Here is an 18,277-nt window from a genome sequence, read left to right as displayed (position 1 = left end):
GTACTTTGGCCACCTCATGAGAAGAGAAGACTCCCTGGAAAGGACCCTGATGTTGGGAAAGATGGGAGGGCACAAGGAGAAGGGGACGACAGAGGATTAGATGGTTGGACAGTGTTCTCAAAGCGACTAGCATGAGTTTGGCCAAACTGCGGGAGGCAGTGGAGGATAGGGGTTCCTGGCGTGCTCTGGTCCATGGGGTCACGAAGAGTCGGACACGACTGAACGAATTAACAACAACAACAACAGGTGGGTTTCTGCTCCCTTCTTTCTTTCTCTCCCTTCCCTCAGTCACTCCTCCCCCTCCCCCTCCCCCTCCACTGTTTTCCTTCCATTCTGGGCAGGCAGGATGTGCACAGGTAGTTTTGTACCTGCATGCGGTGCTTTTTGGGAGTGGGGGGTGTTAAAAAATGATGTGCCAATTCTCATATGCTGGGGGCGAAATTGTCATGGGTGCCAGCACACAAAAAGAGAGAGTAGTGATGGTATTATGTATCATCTTTGAGTGCTGTCACAAAAAAGCACTGACTGAATGTGCACATCTTAAAAAATAATGAAAACCCAAGTTTGCAAGAGGAAACTTTATCATTTCTTATTGTGTTTCACAATAGGCAAAATGGGGGCTTGTGCTTTAAAAAAAAAAAGTTTGTGTGTGTGTCTGGAAAATCCAATTCTGTTTGTGTGGGTTTTTTCCATTTCCACTTTTAAACTGAGATCTTGCACAAAGGCTATATATCTAGCTTTATATATACCTAGCTATAATGACTTGCTGTTTGATTTGGTGGGGTCGGGGCTGGGTGCCAACATCCAGGAACATGAGGAGTTTCCCATAGGTCCCTGTAATCATTAACAGTGCAACCACACACACACACACACCAAAAAATAAAATTAAAATCACCACAGCATATGTTGAAATAAGGACAAAGAGGTCTTGTGCAGGACCATCTTATTAAATGGAATTTCTAAAGGGTGTATTATGATTACAGTAGTTGAGGTACCCCCCCCCCCCGCCGCCCTGGGGACATTTATTCTGTAGAGATCTTGACAGAATAGCTCTTCCAAACTGGGTGTGCTACAATGTGGGTGAGTTTTCAGCATGCATCAGTTGGCATAAATTGCTTTCTTTTGTTTGGTATTGAGGGCTATGGATACAAATGGCTAGGTTGTGCTGAGGAAAGAAGCAAATTGAAGTTGGGGTACTCTCATTTTCCTACTCGTATTGAAATACTGCCCCTCAGTGAGGCCAAACTTAGAGTCACAAAATGTTTAGTGGTGTGCGTACCTCTGAGTACCCCCAGAAAAAAAGCACTGGGTGCAGCAACAGATACTGACCTTTGAAATGCCACCACACTATTGACAAGCCAAGGAGTTTGCCAGGTGTCTTTATGAAATATGGTTTATTTACAACCTGAAGCCTTCAATGGAGGGAGTACAGAACATTACACCTGAAAAGTGTCTCTTTTTACATCTCCCATTGCTCCAGCTGGCTTGGGTCCAGAGCAGAGGTCAGCCATGTTCCCCAGTCTCTGGTTGTAGCTGCTCCCAGCCAACCTGCATGGAGTGCTGCCTGCTCCCTTTTCCTCCTCAGAAGCCTTTTCATAAAACAACTCTTCCCCTTCTGCTTTCAGCATACCCATGAAATAAGCAAAAATCTGGCCTTATTCCCTTATGGGGTACACAAGAGCCCTTTGTAGAGTTCTCCATCGGTAGGAGAATATAACAGAGACCAACCAGAGAATAATTAGAAGCAAAGCAGCTAGTAAGCTTGATCTTTATTGTTCTTTTGCAACAGGGTACCTTTCTCACACACAGGGGAGCAGGGAAGGACCTCAAACAAAGGGCTGCCTGTCCTTAAAAAGACATTTCAAAAAATCCCCCTGGGAGTCCAGCCCCACCCATCAGAAGCATTATCCATACATCACAGAAGGGGTGTAGCCCAAGACCCCCCCCCCCCAGATACATCAGACCTACATCACAAATTGGGAGGATCATAGGAGGTAACCTGAGAATTCTCACACCTGTGCCATCTCTCGTTGACCCCTCCCAGACACACATTTCTGCAAAACAAAAGATTTCCTGCCATGGCCAGTGGGGCTAATGTGAGGCTAATGGTCGTCCTTTGTAAGTGAAATAGCCCATCATCTGGCACTCAGGCAGAGGGCTGCTCACCTCCTCCTTCCTTGCAGGGAAAACACTTGGTCAGCTGGGAGTCAAAAAATGGTGTCAGGCCTGCTGCTTCAGACATGTGGCCTTGTTTGCTTGGTACATTAATAAAAAAAATTATATATAAATAAAAGACCTTAATATTCTTACAACACCCCCCCATGGTAAACCTTCATTTCAAAAGCCTCCTGCAAAAGGCACTTTTTCCTGTGGTGACATCACACCCACTGTAACCCAGGCAAACTCCTCCCCCCATTCCTTCTGTATCTATCCACTAAGTATTATTTGCATTGTCAGTTTACCCTTAACGGCCCAATGCTCTGCTCTCCTTGTGGCTTCTCTATCATCTGATCTCCTGAACAGAAAAAAACAACCCAGCATAGCCTTTATTTTTATGCTGTGACTGGCATCTTCCCTTAATACAGTGGAAACTTGGTTCCGGCTCCCAAATGCCAAAAACCCGGAAGAAGTGTTCTGGTTTTTGAATGTTTTTCGGAAGCAGAACGTCCGATGCAGCTGTTGACTATTGTTTCCGGGGTGCCTGCGCCAACTGGAAGCCGCTCCTTGGTTTTCGAATGTTTCGGGAGTTGAATGGACTTCCGAAACGAATTAAGTTCGAGAACCAAGGTTCCACTGTACTCAAAACATTAGCTAAATTATAACATTTGCTAATTTTAGATTTTAGGAGAATCTGCCACCCGCCCAGCTCATAACATCACCCTTCTCTTAGAAAACGTGCATCTGACCATGCACAATCCATAAGAATATCCTATTGAAAAATAACAGAAAAAGTTAATGGGAGCACATTTCTTGTAACTCAGTACAGTGCTGATTGCTTCTAACCATCTCTAGTTCTTCAGGAATCCTCCAGGCCTCCTCCTTCCTTCCTTCTTGGGTGCATATCTAGTCAAATCTGCATTTCAAAGACATTTTTCACACACAATGATTATCTGAGCAATTCTAACAACAACAAATCATTCACCAGTTCCCAACACCAGAAACATGTAAAAAGCACAAATTAACAGCATTTATCTTGCAGGAAATATCCCTGCAGGAAAAATAAGCAATATCTGAAAATAGAGCCAGTGTGGTGTAGTGGTTAAGAGCGGTAGACTCATTGATAGCAAAGGTGGTAGAGCTGGCTGCAAGCCTCTGAGGGTCCTTTGGCCTCCTGGTAGCAGAACTGCCTGAACTTTTGTCTCTGTGCATCTGAGCTGAAGGTGTCCTCCTCCTCAACCAGGATCTTCTGCACTGAGCTTTCCCAGAATCCCCCACTGCCCTCGGGGTTGATGGCATGGCCTCTTCCTGCTTCAGGGCCTGCTGAGTCTTGCTCATCCATCTGGGCTCTCAGGAAGCCTCCAAGAAATCAGAAGGAATCCTTTGTTTCTTCTGCCAAGTTCTGTCTGTCCTAATGAGAGGTGCTACCAAATTCAGATCCCTGGAGGCGCCCCGGGGCAGCGCTTGCGGAGAGAGTCAGATCCGAGTCATCACAACCCCGGGCAGAAAGAGCAAGCGGTAGACTCATAATCTGGTGAAGTGGGTTCGTGTCTCCGCTCCTCCACATGCATCTGCTGGGTGACCTTGGGCTAGTCACTTCTTTGAAGTCTGTCAGCCCCACTCACCTCACAGAGTGTTTGTTGTGGGGGAGGAAGGGAAAGGAGAATGTTAGTCGCTTTGAGACTCTTTTGAGTAGTGATAAAGCAGGGCTTGCCGATCAGAAGGTCAGTGGTTCGAATCCCCGCAACGGAGTGAGCTCCCGTTGTTCGGTCCCAGCTCCTGTCCACCTAGCAGTTCGAAAGCACGTCAAGTGCAAGTAGATAAATACTGGTAGGTACCGCAACAGCAGGAAGGTAAACAGCGTTTCCGTGCACTGCTCTGGTTCGCCAGAAGTGGCTTAGTCATGCTGGCCACATGACCCGGAAGCTGTCTGCGGACAAATGCCAGCTCGCTCTGCCTATAGAGCAAGATGAACGCCGCAACCCCAGAGTCGTCCGTGACTGGACCTAATGGTCAAGGGTACCTTTACCTTTTACAACATTTACTAATTTAAGGGGATCTGATGCCTGCCCCCAAACTCATAACATCACCATCCATGCACTTTTTTTTTTTTTGGTGAACATTCCCTAGTAGTTGCTGACAGAGATTTATATGGTGCTTTTGCCCATCAATTGTTCAACTTACCGTTTTCAATGTTTGTAACACTGGCCAAACTGCGGGAGGCAGTGAAAGATAGGCATGCCTGGCGTGCTCTGGTCCATGGGGTCACGAAGAGTCGGACACGACTGAACAACAACAACAACAACAACGCAGTTTAGTTCCCACCAGCTTTTTAGATTTTGTTGGGGGCAAACTTGATTCTCAGCAAGGGTTTTGTATAAGAGGGAAATTAATCCAAGCTTGTTTTTGCAGCTCCAGTGGAGAGGACCTGAACCAATGGATTCAAAGTAAACATTAGGATAGATCTGAGTAAACGTTAGGATAGATCTGCCATATGTCCGGATTTTCCCAGACACCACTGTGATTTCAAAGGCTGAATTGATGTTTTTACTTTTTGAAATATGGCAACCACACGTTAGGTGGTGGACTCTCCTTCATTTGCCAGGGATTCTTTAGCTGTGATTCCTGCATTGCAGGGAGTCAGGCTAGATGACCCTTGGGGTGCCTTCCAGCTCTACAATTTTATGATTTTATTATTCTAACACTCCAAAGCACCTTATTCCCAGAACTGTAACTTAGAGGAAAGATCTAGCTGGCTGGATTGGAAACCTAACAGTATGATTTCCAAATGTCTCTAGTGAAATAAGAATAAAAATGGGGTCCCTTCAAGGGGTTCAGCTTCTTAAGGAAGACTGGACCTTCAGAGAGAGCGTACCTTTTAAGGTTCAAACCGGTCGGGAAATGAACAGAGACCAGACCAGGATATACAAAACCAAAGCGGCTATAAGCCTGATCTTTATTAAAGCTGTTGCAACAGGGTGCTCCCCCCCCAGGAGTGGGGGAGGGACCCAGGACAAAGGTATGCAAGCCCTTATATAGACATTTTAAATGGCCCATCCTGGAGCCCAAGACCACCACCCAAATACATCATACCTACATCACAGAAGAGGTGGTCTACAGCAGAAAACCTGTTTTCCAGGTTACTTGAGAATGATAACTGATTACATTATTTGGGCAGTCTGGCGATTCCTTTTTGCTCATCTTCTAACATTGTGTATGCCATCAAATGCCAACAGTGCCCTTCAGCTCTCTATATTGGACAAACAGGCCAAACCCTACGCCAAAGGATAAATGGACATAAATCTGACACCAGGAATCACAAGACAGAGAAACCAGTAGGAGAACACTTCAGTCTCCCAGGACATTCTATACAAGATCTCAAAGTAGCTGTCTTATTACAAAAGAAATTCAGAATTAGACTGGAAAGAGAAGTTGCTGAATTGCAACTTATTACCAAATAAAACCATGGAGAGACCTGGTCTGAATAGAGACACTGGATTCTTATCTCATTATACATGATATAGCTAATTTTAGCCATCTCATCCCTTGCTTTTTCCTGTAACACCAATTGCAGTCGTTAACAGTCGTCAACAGGTTTACCACATCTATCAGCCAATCACCCATTCCCACCACCCTCCTGAGTAATACTCCTCCCCACCCTCTCACTATATATAAGGGTCTGGTGACTTCTGTTTCAGTGTATCTGAAGAAGTGTGCATGCACATGAAAGCTCATACTAAGAACAAACTTAGTTGGTCTCTAAGGTGCTACTGGAAGGAATTTTTTATTTTTTTATTTTGTAATGGTAAATACTCAGTTCCTGAGTCCAGATCACAGGCTCAACCTATTCATATCTTAAATGTGCCCTTAAGACAGGATTTGTGAAAGAGACAATGGGGAGATTTCCCATTTCCTTCGACCTTGCAGAGAAATATTTGAGGTCATTTTGGGAGAGAGAAAATGATTTCAAGAGTTTTCTGTGGGTTTCAGACATGTGGTTTATATATTTGTATGTGTTTGCTTGGTACATTTATGAACATCTAATAATTGGACTGGATGGCCCTTGTGGTCTCTTCCAACTCTATGATTCATATATATATATATATATATATATATATATATATATATATATATATCTCCTTAAAAATATTATAACACTAGGGACAGTACCTGGTAAACCATCTTGTTTCTTTTCCTTTTGGGGAAGGCCGTGGGAACATTTTGCCAGACTTCCTCGCCTTTCTTCATATTTTCACTTCTCTTTTCCTCAGATCTCAAATTATGGATCCCTATGCCCAAAGCTGTGGATATGCTTAGAATCTGACTCCTTGTCCCAGTTTTACATGGATGTAAGCTCCATTGAACCTAGTGAAACTGAATAGGCTCCATCTTCTGCCCTATACATTTAAAGCACCGTGGTACCACTTTAAGCAGCCATGTCTTCCCTCAAAGAATCCTGGGAAATGTAGTTTGTTAAGGGTGCTGAGAGTTGCTAGGAGGTCCCTATTCCCCCCACAGTTATAATTTTTGGAGTGGTTTAATAACTAATCACTCTTCCCAGGAAATTCTGGGAATTGTAGCTCGGTGATGAGACCATTTCCATGGCTGTCAACTTTCCCCTTTTTTTAAAGGGAAATTCCCTTATTCCGAATAGGATTCCTCACAAGAAAAGGTTGACAGCTATGCATTTCCCCCAAGCGAAGGCATATTTGCATACCAAAATTATACTAGATGAATTATAACGATTTACCATCCCTACCCCACCCCACTCTGGAATCCTGGGCATTAGTGAGTTAGTGAGAAAAGGCTGCTCTAACCACTACGCGCACGGGCTTCTTGCTCTCTGGAACGTCGAAACACCCTGAGCGGAGGGGAAGGCAAAGCAGATCGGGAGGAGGGAGACGGACGAAGAAGGGAAGCATCAGAGAATGTGATAAAAACCCAGTCCTGGGCAGTTTTCCTTTAACTATGTAAATGAGGGGCTGGTTCTATTTGCCTAGCCCCTCCCCTCCTCTTTCCCTGCCTCCCCCGCCTTTTCCCAAAGCTATATGAGCTGCCCTCCAAGCCCGTGACTCAGACCGCCTGTCACTTGGTGAGCCCTGCGTTGGAATTCTGCTGCTTCCTCCAGTGTCGCCGCCGCAGCCGCTCCCCTCGTCTTCTTCGTTCGCCAGGGCCCGAACCCCCTCCTGCGCCATGGAGACCCCCGGCCAGAAGAGGAGCACCCGGAGCGGGGCGGGCTCGACCCCGCTCTCGCCGGCCCGCATCACCCGCCTGCAGGAGAAGGAGGATTTGCAGGAGCTGAACGACCGCCTGGCCGTCTACATAGACAAGGTGCGCTCCCTCGAGTCCGAGAACGCCGGGCTCCGGCTGCGCATCACCGAGTCCGAGGAGGAGGTGAGCCGCGAGGTCACGGGCATCAAGTCGGCCTACGAGGCGGAGCTGGCCGACGCCCGCAAGACGCTCGACTCGGTGGCCAAGGAGCGGGCGCGCCTACAGCTGGAGCTGAGCAAAGTCCGCGAGGAGTTCAAGGAGCTCAAGGCCAGGTAGGGCGCCCGGAGAGGGGCTGGCTAGGTGCGCTCGCCCAGGGACTCGGGGTGTGGGTGGAGGGGACCCTTCTTGGTCCAAACGGCGTTTCTTAAGTACCCCCCCACCTCTGCACGATTTGGAGTAGTCGGGATTGCGTCAAAAGCTAAGCCCAGTGAATGGTGGCCCACAAGGATTTTGGGCAGGGACCAAAGCGGGCATAGAAGCTGGCAGCCATTATATGAGCTGGGAGGGCATAGAATGTCATTGTCCAGCTGGGAAGACTGCGACTCTTGTGGGCAGAGGAGGAGGACGACGCATATTCTTCCCCAAGCCCACGTTCAGTCTTGACAATGAACACTTTCTTTCCCCCTCTTTTGTGGGCAATTGGTTGTTTGTGCGGTTGGCATTGTGGTATCTGTTGCGCCTGCCTGGAATTCCCAGTTTGGCAGTGGAAAGTTTACCTCTGTGGTATGTGGCCAGCATATTTTAAACAATAGTTGGATGGATCCCCCAAACTTAGAAAGGGAGCTGGGGGCAAAAACCCCAGCTTTATTCTCCTTGGCACTGTAGCTGTGTTCTGTTCAGAATATCTTGGAGTAATCAGAATTTTTTTTAACTGTCTTAAATTTCCACCAACGGCCTTCAAATTAATATTTTGTACCCATGTCATGGTTTTGGGTGCATTGGGGAGCAAGCATACCTGATGGTTTTGGTGCCGGCAATGAGGCCACCCTCAATAGTCTCCATTAAGATTGCATAAATTGCTCCCTCCTTGTGGTGACCAGATTAAGGGGTCCTCAGTGTGGTGCTCTTCAGATGTTTCACTCCAGCTCCCGTCAGCACCAGTCAGCATGGCCAGTGGATAGGAACAATGGGCGTTCTAGTCCAATAACATCTGGAGGGCACCGCGTTGCCTACCCCACTGAAATGAATGGGCAAGGTGGCTCCATTAATTTCCGTGGGTTCACTCTGAGTAAAGCTTGGTTGAAAACAACTCAAGCTGGCTTAAAACACAGCTGGGTCATTTGTTTTCTCAGTTTGGAGCCAAGCTGGTTTGGGGGAAAGTGCATTAAAATGCAATATTTCATGAGAAACACTAAGATAGATATGGATTGTGGCTCGGGTTGTGTGCACACCACTTCCCTTACCAGCAGCTAGGAGCGCATTGAACGCAGACTTGAATAGGAGTGTGTATACACAGCTGAGTCTCCACTCCAAATTGGGCAAGGACTATTTGTGTATGTGCTTGTCTCATGAATTGCCTGAGTGGTTTGCCAAAAGCCTCTGTGTGGCAGATCACCGTTGAGTTTGGGGTGCCCAGGAAATGTCAGCTAGCTCTTGGGGCAGACTGTGGGATAGGTGCTTCTCTTATCAAGCCACACCTTTCATTCTCTTGGAGGATTCCCTGGACTTGTAAGCTTAGCAAGTTTTATCTTCAGTAGAACCAAACCACGTTTGCTGCTCTCCTGGTTGGAGAGGGGAACATTCTGTTCTGAAGTGTCCACCTATGACCACTTTTACTCAAGCTGAACCCTTTCCCATCCAGGGGTGCATTTGGTTTAACAAACTACTTGCTGAATTTGCGCCCGTTCTGACCTTCATTGTCTCCGATTTAGATTTTTTCCTACGCAGCCTTTTCTGTGTTGGCTCAAATATTCCATTCGGGTGTGGTGGAGGAATTATGAGATTACAGTATATATTTTTTTCACTCTGCTCATCCTAAATTTCTGCAACTGGAATAAATTGTGCACAATGGGCAGATTGCGCCACACGCTTCGTTACTGTGCGTTGGCTGCATTTTTGTGGTGGGCCCGGGGGTGGGGGGTGGGGAATGCATCTCCTCCACGTTTCTTAGGCATGTGCTGGAGAATGTGAGTTCAGACTTGCAGAGAAACAGGCTGTGCAGAGGGGAAGACCTGGTGGTCGTAGCAAAGGAGCAGGAACTATACACCACGTCTAGTTTCTAAATAGTTTTTTGTGTTCCCTCAGTGCAGAGTTTTGTTACTGGTTTTTTTTTTTTTGGTTTTTTTTTTTTTTTTTTGCTCTTGAACCAGAAGGACTAGGAGCTTCAAAACTCAACATGGAGGTTTTTTGTTTTAAAGGAACCAAGGTGCAGCTGTAGTAGCCTAACTCTGTTCTGCCCTGCATGGTTTGATAGTGCTGTGCTTGCATGCTGAACAACTGTACCCTCTTTCCCCCTGGCAATTTTCAGCTTCGGAGAGGGAACTAAACTCTGATAGGCAGCAGGGAATGTGGAGGCTCCAGCAGCCTTATGCCAAAGTCTGCAGGCCAGTTTCGTTTTCCTACAGCTTTTGGCCTTGCTGTGGCTTCCTAAGCCTTCTCTGTTGAGAAGCCTTAGAAGTGGGGGGGGGGGGAGTTGTTGGGTCCTTTCTGAGTAAATTGCAGAGTCCCTTTCCCAGAAATAATGCCTTTTGCAGATGCCACCCGCATGCAGCTCAGTTTTATATTTAACCTGCATGTGTCCCATTGCAGATCCCGCTTTAGATAACTTGGTGCTCATCTCAATGGCAATACGAGCCTGTCTCCATTTAGATCCTGGGTCTGTTGTGCTATGTGTGGCAGAATCATTTGAAAAGGCTGCAGCACTAGGTGCTGAGCGGTTGCTCTTTATGTGGTCATTTTTCTTGTGCGGGGGGGGGGGGAGGCTGCATTCCCCACCACCACTTGCAAGTGCTCCATAAAGCACTTCAGAAATCAAGCCTGAACATCAGTTTCATAAATGCATGCATATAGCATACCGGGAAAAAGTTGCAGATTACCCAAGATAACCTTTCCCCAGCCTGTTTCACCCTCCAGATGTTTTGGACTACAACTCCCCATCAGCCCCAGTCAGTGCAGCCATTGCAACACCAATGGGAGTTGTAGTTCCAGACATCTGGAAGGCACCACCTGGGGAAGGCGGGTGAATCTGCCTTGCCTCAGGTTACCTCTGAAGCACTCAGATGAACTTCCCAGATTGTGACTCAAGCTCCCTGGGTGGCCTTGCAGCCCAGACCCACATGCGTTTAATTTTCACATCTAAGCCCCATTTATTTCAGAGGGGTTTGCTCCCAGCTGTCTGTGCTCAGAGTTGCAGCCTTAGTTGGTCTTTAGCTCAGTCCCTCATCTACCAAATTGGGATGATAGGCCAATATTTCTGTCTGATAAGGCTGTGGTGCAGGTTACTAAAAGAATGTCTGCAAAGAATTTTACAGATTTGAAATGCACTGTATGAATGACAACTGAAATATTATTATTATTAGCCAGAGAGAGGGCAAGGAATGGTTTGCAGTTAATTCCACCCAAGTTGCCGCAGCACATGGGTTTTTGCTGGCTTGTTCGCCTGCATAAACCCATGCTTTCTGGCCAAGCTTTTGTAAAGACCTGCCTGGTCATCTGGTGTCATCTGGTCATTCCTACTCACCCCAAGTGAGTTGTAGGACTTAATATCCCTTACTGCAGAGCTTCCAAACTTTTCATGTTGGTGACACACATTTTAGAAATGCATCATTTCGCCACACAGTAATTCAGTTTTACTAGCAAACCAGAGGTTAAACTAACCCGTTTCCAGCCCCGGGAGAAGTGCAGGGAGCATTCACGCGACACAGTTTGGAAAGCTCTGCCTTACTGCATGTTCACTTGAGACATAGGAGGTAGGGACAATACAGGTGTGTCTTTTATTCACCTCTGCCTCCAACCTGGTTGAAGATTCATCAGCATTGGTATGCTGCAGCTGAGATTATTCATACTGCAAGCCTCAGATTATGGTTAGATAGAAGTTCGGTGTTTCCATGGGGCTTCTAACCACGGTTGCCACCTCTTTAATATGCCCTTGTGTTTAACTACGATTTAACTAATGCAAAAAGAAAGAGTTGTTGTCAACTGCAGTTGCATGTTGTGTGGCTTTGCCTCTCTTCTGTAGGAGTAGACAAACTCAGAGCAGCAGGAAATATTTTTGGAAGTCCCGTCTTGCTGCCAGGTGTCTGTTTTGTCAGCCCTGTTTGTGCTGTGCCCCAGACGTAGGCAGGCTTTGCAGCCCACGTGTCGGGTCTTGACAACCGTGTGCTTTGTGCCACAAACAGCAGCACATGGGGCCCTTTTGCGGCTCCTCCCGTGGGGCGCCGGCTACCTGTCTTTCTGTTTTTGCAAGGCTGGTTGCAAAAGGTTTTCCTTTGCAATTAACCTGTTTGCCTGCCTGCCTCGTCCGACAGCTCAGCAATAGCAGTTGCCAGGGGAGGCAGCAAATGTTTTGAGACTGCAAACAAGAGGCAGTGTGAGTCAGCCGAAGGGAAACTACAATCGTAATTCTTTGAATTCGAAGGGCAAATAGAAATTCCCCGGCGGAGTGGGGTGGGGGGTGGGCTAGACATTGCGTGAGGGTGAGTCGGCCAGAGGGCCTCGCCTGTGGTCTGAAGCAAAGTCCTCTACCTTGCAAGCTGTTCCCCTTTTAGTGGTAGCTTTGCAAAGATCAAAGCACGTTGCCTGACGGAGTCTCCCCATCCGTAACAATTGTTTCCCCTTTGAGCATATTGCTCACCTTGGAGTCTCTAGAATTCTTAGTTCACCAGCTTTCAGTTCCTTTCCGTTTCTGCCTTCCATTCTGATGTTTGGTGGTTAATAATAATATCATCAGAGTTTTGCATTGCACTTGCCCTGTCTCAGGAATGGATTTTCCCCTCTTTTTGACTGGCCAGTGGATCCCCCTCGGGGTAACTTTTTAGTAGTTAGGGTGCCTTACTTGCATTGCATGCTAGGTCCCACAGAGTGCAACAGGGCATACAAGTAGGCATTCATTAATATCCAGGAGTCCATTAATCTGGAGGCTGGGTGGAAACAGCCACTCGGTATCTCAGCCACCCAGACTCGGCTTGCGCACCCTGGCAAGGCAACTATCAGCATTGTGCAGCTGGATTTCTTCTCTTAACCGTTGTCCGAGCCTCTTGTTTGAAAGCAGAGAGACAAACAAATGGTTCTCGCGGGTAGGATGTGGTCTGTCTCTTCAAGGCTGGTGTCCCCCTAGTTTCTGATGCTTTTGTTAGCTTCCTCCAGCTTATCAATGTGACCATGAGAACCAGAAGCGAATACATCAGGACTTGGCAACAAGCATGTATTCTGGCATTCTTCATCAAGTAGCTGAGTGCAGAGGAGCCCACTTTAATTTTTCTTACCTTTTTGTCACTGCCAAATCAGTTGGGTCTTGGGGGTCTGCATCAGGTCTCCCTCCTAGGTGAGAGGTTCGCCACCCTTGCCATAATCAATAGCCCACCGTAACTTTGATCAAGTTGAAATACCCACCTGTGCCAGGGCGCAAATGGGAGACATCCATCCCAATTACAGTGCAATGACAGATACACAGCGGATCATGCTAGTTTTTAACCTTTAATTTTTGACTCGGTAAAAAAATGAGCTTCTTTGCAGCTCTTCCCTATAACAGCGGATAGTCTCCCCAACTCTCTTGCTTACCTTAACACCACAATGCACCACACACAGCACCCCACCCATTCCTGAGATCTTCCCTGCGGCCACACTGATCTTCCGCTTCCTTAAAGTAATTCCCACCCCTGCAACATTTCTTGACTGACCCTTCCCCTTTGGCGACATCACCATTTAGGCAGAATAGCCCCCCTTGAGCAGTGGCTGGTGAAGGAGGTAACCAGGACTCCCAAACAGCCCAGTACAAGTTATATCTTGGCAAACCGCTTACTGCCAGAGTTCTTGGTTGCCTACAGAGTCAGATGGACAGCTCGGTTGCTTAGAGCGTGGTGCTGATAATGCCAAGGTTGCAGGTTCAATTCCCATATGGGCTGCATATTCCTGCATTGCAGTGGGTTGGACTAGATGATTCTCAGGGTCCCTTCCAACTCTACAATTCTGTGATCTATGATCTGTGCTGGAGGACTGTGTTCTTGAAGGACTTTTGTGGGCATGTCCAGGTATGAGCTACAAGAAAGGAACACAAGGAAGTTCCAAGCAGCCATAGGCTGAGTTGTCATTAAACAGCCTGGAGAGAGGCCAGAGTTGCTGAGCAGGTTTGCTGCAGCAACAAAGCCCCTGTGTTTCTAAAGGAGCTTTGTAGTTAACTTGGTGGGGAGCAAAATTTGGTTCGTGTATGCCCAGAGGCACTCTTTGTTGGCATGCTCTATGCCTTGAGCCCTAACACTTGAATCAGGTTCTGGGCTCCCCTTAAATCATAGGACCATGTGCACTTACTTTGAATGCCTTGTTCTATTCTGTCCAAGACCCAGTCTTCTGTTTCCAGCAGTGGTTAGCCAGAAGCATCCAGGGAGCTGATATGCTGGGCATAAAAGGGTGTGTGGCTTCCCCTTGTCTGTCCCCAGCATCTGATACCCAGGTATATTGTGTGCATATTATAACCACTTGCCTGCTCACCTGTGGCGAGTAAGGATTGTTTCCAGGTGAGTAGGCAAGGAAGTTTTACTAAACCTGATGAGGCTGGCTGCTCAACAACCATCCCGTTTTCAGGCTGTCAATTTGCCAGAAATGCCTTGTGTTGGTATGGGTGGGCAGTGATACTGAAATAAATTGGCTTTGTATGTAAGTCAGACTTTGACTCTTACCACCAATTGCTGTTTATCTGACCCTCCCCTATGTGGCTTTGTTTGCTCAGCATGATGTATGGAATGGCCTGAAGCTTGGTGGTAGAATACATGTTTTCCAAGGTTCAGCTGGATCTTAAAACAGAAGTGTAACATAGGAAACTGCCTCATGCAGAGTCAGACCATTGATTCATCTAGCTCAGGGTTTCCCAAACTTGGGTTGCCAGCTGTTTTTGGACTACAACACCCATAATCCCCAGCTTGCAGGACCAGTGGTCAGGGATAATGGGAATTGTAGTCCAAAAACAGCTGGGGATCCTGATCTAGCTATTGTTGTCTACAATGACTGGGTAGTAGCTCTCCAGGGTTTCCAACAGGGCTCTTTCACAGCCCTACCTTGAGATGCCAGGGATCGAACCCTGGACATGCAGACCACCGAGCTATGCTCCGGAAAGCCATCATTGTTGCTGTCAGCCAGAATAGACAATTCCAGGCATGGTGGACTACTGGCCAGACCTGATAAGAGGCACCTTCTTCTGTTTCTTTTGGTTGCACACGTGTCACCTTTTAACAAAATTGTACCTGGAACGTGTGACATTCTTTAAAATGCAATTACCTGCAACAGACGTAAAAAGCGCAGGAAAGGCCCATAGCTTGTGGTTTGTGGGCATGGGTGCGTGCCGCGATTCTACAGGGAAGCTGATCAGTGCAAGGTGCACCCTTTCCCCTCTTGGGTATCTGTAGCAGGTTAGAGCAACACTGAATAAATTTAAATCATACCCTGTGAGTACAAAGTTGCATTTGTCTTTGCAAGTACCGTGCAAAGTAGTGCCTTCCATATCTGAAGAAGTGTGCATGCACACAAAAGCTCATACCAAGAACAAACTCAGTTGGTCTCTAAGGTGCTACTGGAAAGAATTTCCTATTTTGTTCCTGCAAAGTAGTTTAGGACTGGAGTACATTATTTGGACAAGGCTGTCAGGATTGGAACCTGCATCTCTTATGTGCTACTCTGGATTCTAATCTCCTCCCTGTAGTAAGAGTGAATGGTTTTTATGTGCTATGTGCTCTGCCTTCCTAAAAACCTCATTGGGACGCATGTTAAAAGCCAGGTAGTAAGGAAGCAGGGGAGCATGGTAATGGCATGGTACTTCAAGGCTCACGCCGGTCCCCAGGCAGAAATGGCTACAGATCTTTGACCTGGCACAGACAAAGCTGGGGCAGCCCTGCACCCCCCACGTGTGCCTAACGGGTGAGGCTTCCCATCAGCCTCTGCTCTCGGCACCTTCTAGTGGGCCAATGGGAACTAGGGATGCTGCTGTGGAAGCTCTGGATTGGCCACCCCTATAGAAACCAGCCAGCGGTTTGGATTCAAAAGGGCGGAGCACATGCTTGGCACTCTGTACCAGAACCGTTTCTGACTCATGGCTGTGGCCAACGCCCTTCTGCTCTGGCAAACAGCATTTATTCCAAGGATTTGGGATTCTTGGTGGCTTGTTGCTGGCAATCGAAGATCCTGCCTGTTCACGTGCCGTGTGTGTGTTCCCTCCAGTGCCCCTTCTGGCGCCTCCTTCCTCAGGGAGGCGAAACGTGACATTTAGCCATAACTATGGGCTTGGCGAAATCTCTTTGCTGGCAGTTTGAGTCCATAACCTCGAGTGCATTCTGGGGCAGAAACGTGGCTGGTCATGGGTGGGGGAATTCAGCCACTGAAAACCAACTCCTGCGGGAAGGAATGGTGCCCCTATGCAAAACTTTGGTTTGGACTGTGCATTTCCCCCCTTCTTACATGCCAGGAACCTTGACAAAATACCATCCCGCCGTCACCATACCACAATTTTAGGAAGCTGCTGTTTCTGTGTCTCTTGTTTACCTTCCCTCACAAAGCCTTGATGCTGCCTGTTTATTTTCATGCCAAGAATAAATTCCTCGAAGCACTTGTCACCTTTTCATCGCTGAGGTTTCTCTGAGCCCAGGGCCCTGTTCTCTTCCTTTATATAGACAATAGATGAGCCGCATGTGTGCCATCGGGCCAAGGCATTACTCACAGGAGCCCTTCTCAGGTAGCTTCACCTGCTGTAGTTTCAGAACTTGCTCCCCCCAGGTTCTGTTACACCACTGGCAGCAAAGAGCCGTAGCTCTGTGGTAGAACATAGCTTCGCATGCAGAAGGTCCCTGGTTTAATTCCCAAGATCTCCAGGGAGGTCAGAAAACCCGAAAAGCGGCTGCCTGTTTAATGTAACAATAGATCCAGTTTGCGCTTTGCTGAGAACAACTGCTGCTCCGAGACAAGGAACATGATAGTACCTAATGCCTACAATTGGTATCAATATTTGCCCATGAGTTGTTGAAATAACTTACCTCTATGTGAGTTATATTAGACACATGGAATGAATGGGAAGAAGCAAGGGAAGTATAGGAAGTTCCTTGGGAGGCTGTAACTTTGAAGGAGCAGTAGGGTGAGGGTGAGGGCAATGCTTAATTTTTCTCCTATTGGCTGCTGTTCTGCTTATTCCTTCAACCCTTCTTCCTCACGCCAGGGTTTCAGATGCATATTTTAGCCCTAAGCATTCAGCTGGAGCCCTGCAGGGGCAAAAGCAGCCAGCATAGGGGGCTACATCTTGAGGCATGAAGGAACTGTGAGGAGAGGGTTAAGCAGCCCCTCCCCTGCTCTGTCTCCTGTTTGATGCTGCTCTTCATTTAATAATTCACCAAAGCTATTAAGAATTCATTGTGACGCATTTGGGTGCTATGGCACACTGCTTGCCCCTGAGTTACAGTGGCTCTGTAGCAAGTGTAATATGTAGTCTGCGTCCTCCCAACAAAGTCAATAAAATTTATTAGCTGGTACAGGAGCTACATTTTTTAAAAAAAGTTAACCTCCTGAATGCCCCCTTCTCCCACACACAGACAAAATCAGTGTAGTTATTTGCGCAGGACAAATAGCAGGAAATGAGGAAACCAATCTTTTACTAACAATAATAGAGTAGCAGTAGCAATAGTAGCAGTAGTAATAAATAAAATATACAAATTAAAAAGCAGTTTGTAGCTCTCCCAGTCCTTGCATGAGAAGCTTTCTCGATGGCTTTTGGGTGGGGCTCTTGTTCAGATCTTAATTGATTCCTTCTGTTTTCTTCCCCTTGCATCCAAGACCACACTTTGGAACAGCCAGTTCTTTACCAGGGATCTGCTGCCCGCATGTTTCAGCGGGTGAAGAGGAGAGAGGGGCCGGGGGTGGGGTAGGGTGGGGTGGGGGTGTAGAGAGGGCTTTCTTGTGTTTCCCCAACTTCTCCATTCTTCAAAGCTGTGCTTATTAACCTTCTCAGAGAGACAGAAATGTCCGAGTGCAATTCTTGAGATCCTTTCTCATTACCCGTTTGGGTTGCATACACACTTACTCAGTTTTGCAAAATGTGGGTCTTTAATATGTGGTCCTCACTTTAATTTTTTTTTAATCCCAGCATGGGAAAGGGAGCTCAGACCATAGCCAATGAGTTCCTTATTTTGACTCCGTAGTTCCAGAAGGTCATTGATTATTCTCCATCTTCTGTGTGGCCCTGAGAACGGTTGTTTCGGCTTCTGAGAGTCCTAGCTCCTTATTAAAGCCAAGATTGCAATTCTCATTATAAAGGTGAGAATAAATTCAGACCGTTCTCCCTGGAAGAATAAATGTTGGTGGAGACAGGCCTGCCAGCATTATCTTGGGGCAGGTTTCCACTGCTGCAGCTTTTCATGTATGTCTAGATTTCCTCCCCATCGTGGTACCCTCATCTTTATCTCTCTTTATCTGGAGAGAAGAACAGAGAGCTGATGGAATACCATGCACTGTGCTCCCATCTGCACAGAGAAACCTCCTCAGACCTCTGCTGAGTTTTGCAAAAGTTTGTTTTTAAAAAGCTTCCAGCCCTCTTTGTTGTTTGGAAATGCTTGGAAGCATGCCATGAGTAGTTTGCAAAAGCCTGAAAGCGCTGTGAAGTGACAGCAGCTGCTTTTGTGTCACATTTCTGCTACCTGCAACAGATTTCCCTCATAATTAA

At 47.0% G+C, this 18,277-nt stretch overlaps 1 protein-coding gene across 3 annotated transcripts in view; it reads left to right on the top strand.

The window, feature by feature from the left end:
• The window catches only part of LMNA (lamin A/C), an 80,077-nt gene that overhangs the window by 25,687 nt on the left and 36,113 nt on the right, over window positions 1-18,277 (top strand). Inside the window, exon 1 of one of the 3 annotated variants that reach the window (XM_033136357.1) lies at window positions 7,278-7,700. The exons of 1 other annotated variant lie outside the window; for it this stretch is intronic. In XM_033136357.1, coding sequence (XP_032992248.1) covers window positions 7,351-7,700 — 350 coding nt within the window. In that variant the 5' untranslated portion in view covers window positions 7,278-7,350. Of the gene's footprint in view, window positions 1-7,277; window positions 7,701-18,277 lie in introns of those variants that run through there. One more of the 3 variants, XM_033136356.1, reaches the window with a different exon arrangement.

The sequence above is a fragment of the Lacerta agilis genome, chromosome 17, assembly GCF_009819535.1.
Source record: "Lacerta agilis isolate rLacAgi1 chromosome 17, rLacAgi1.pri, whole genome shotgun sequence".
NCBI lineage: Eukaryota > Metazoa > Chordata > Lepidosauria > Squamata > Lacertidae > Lacerta > Lacerta agilis.
The sequence above is the reverse complement of the archived record's forward strand: the minus strand, read 5'-3'. Positions and strand labels throughout refer to the sequence as shown.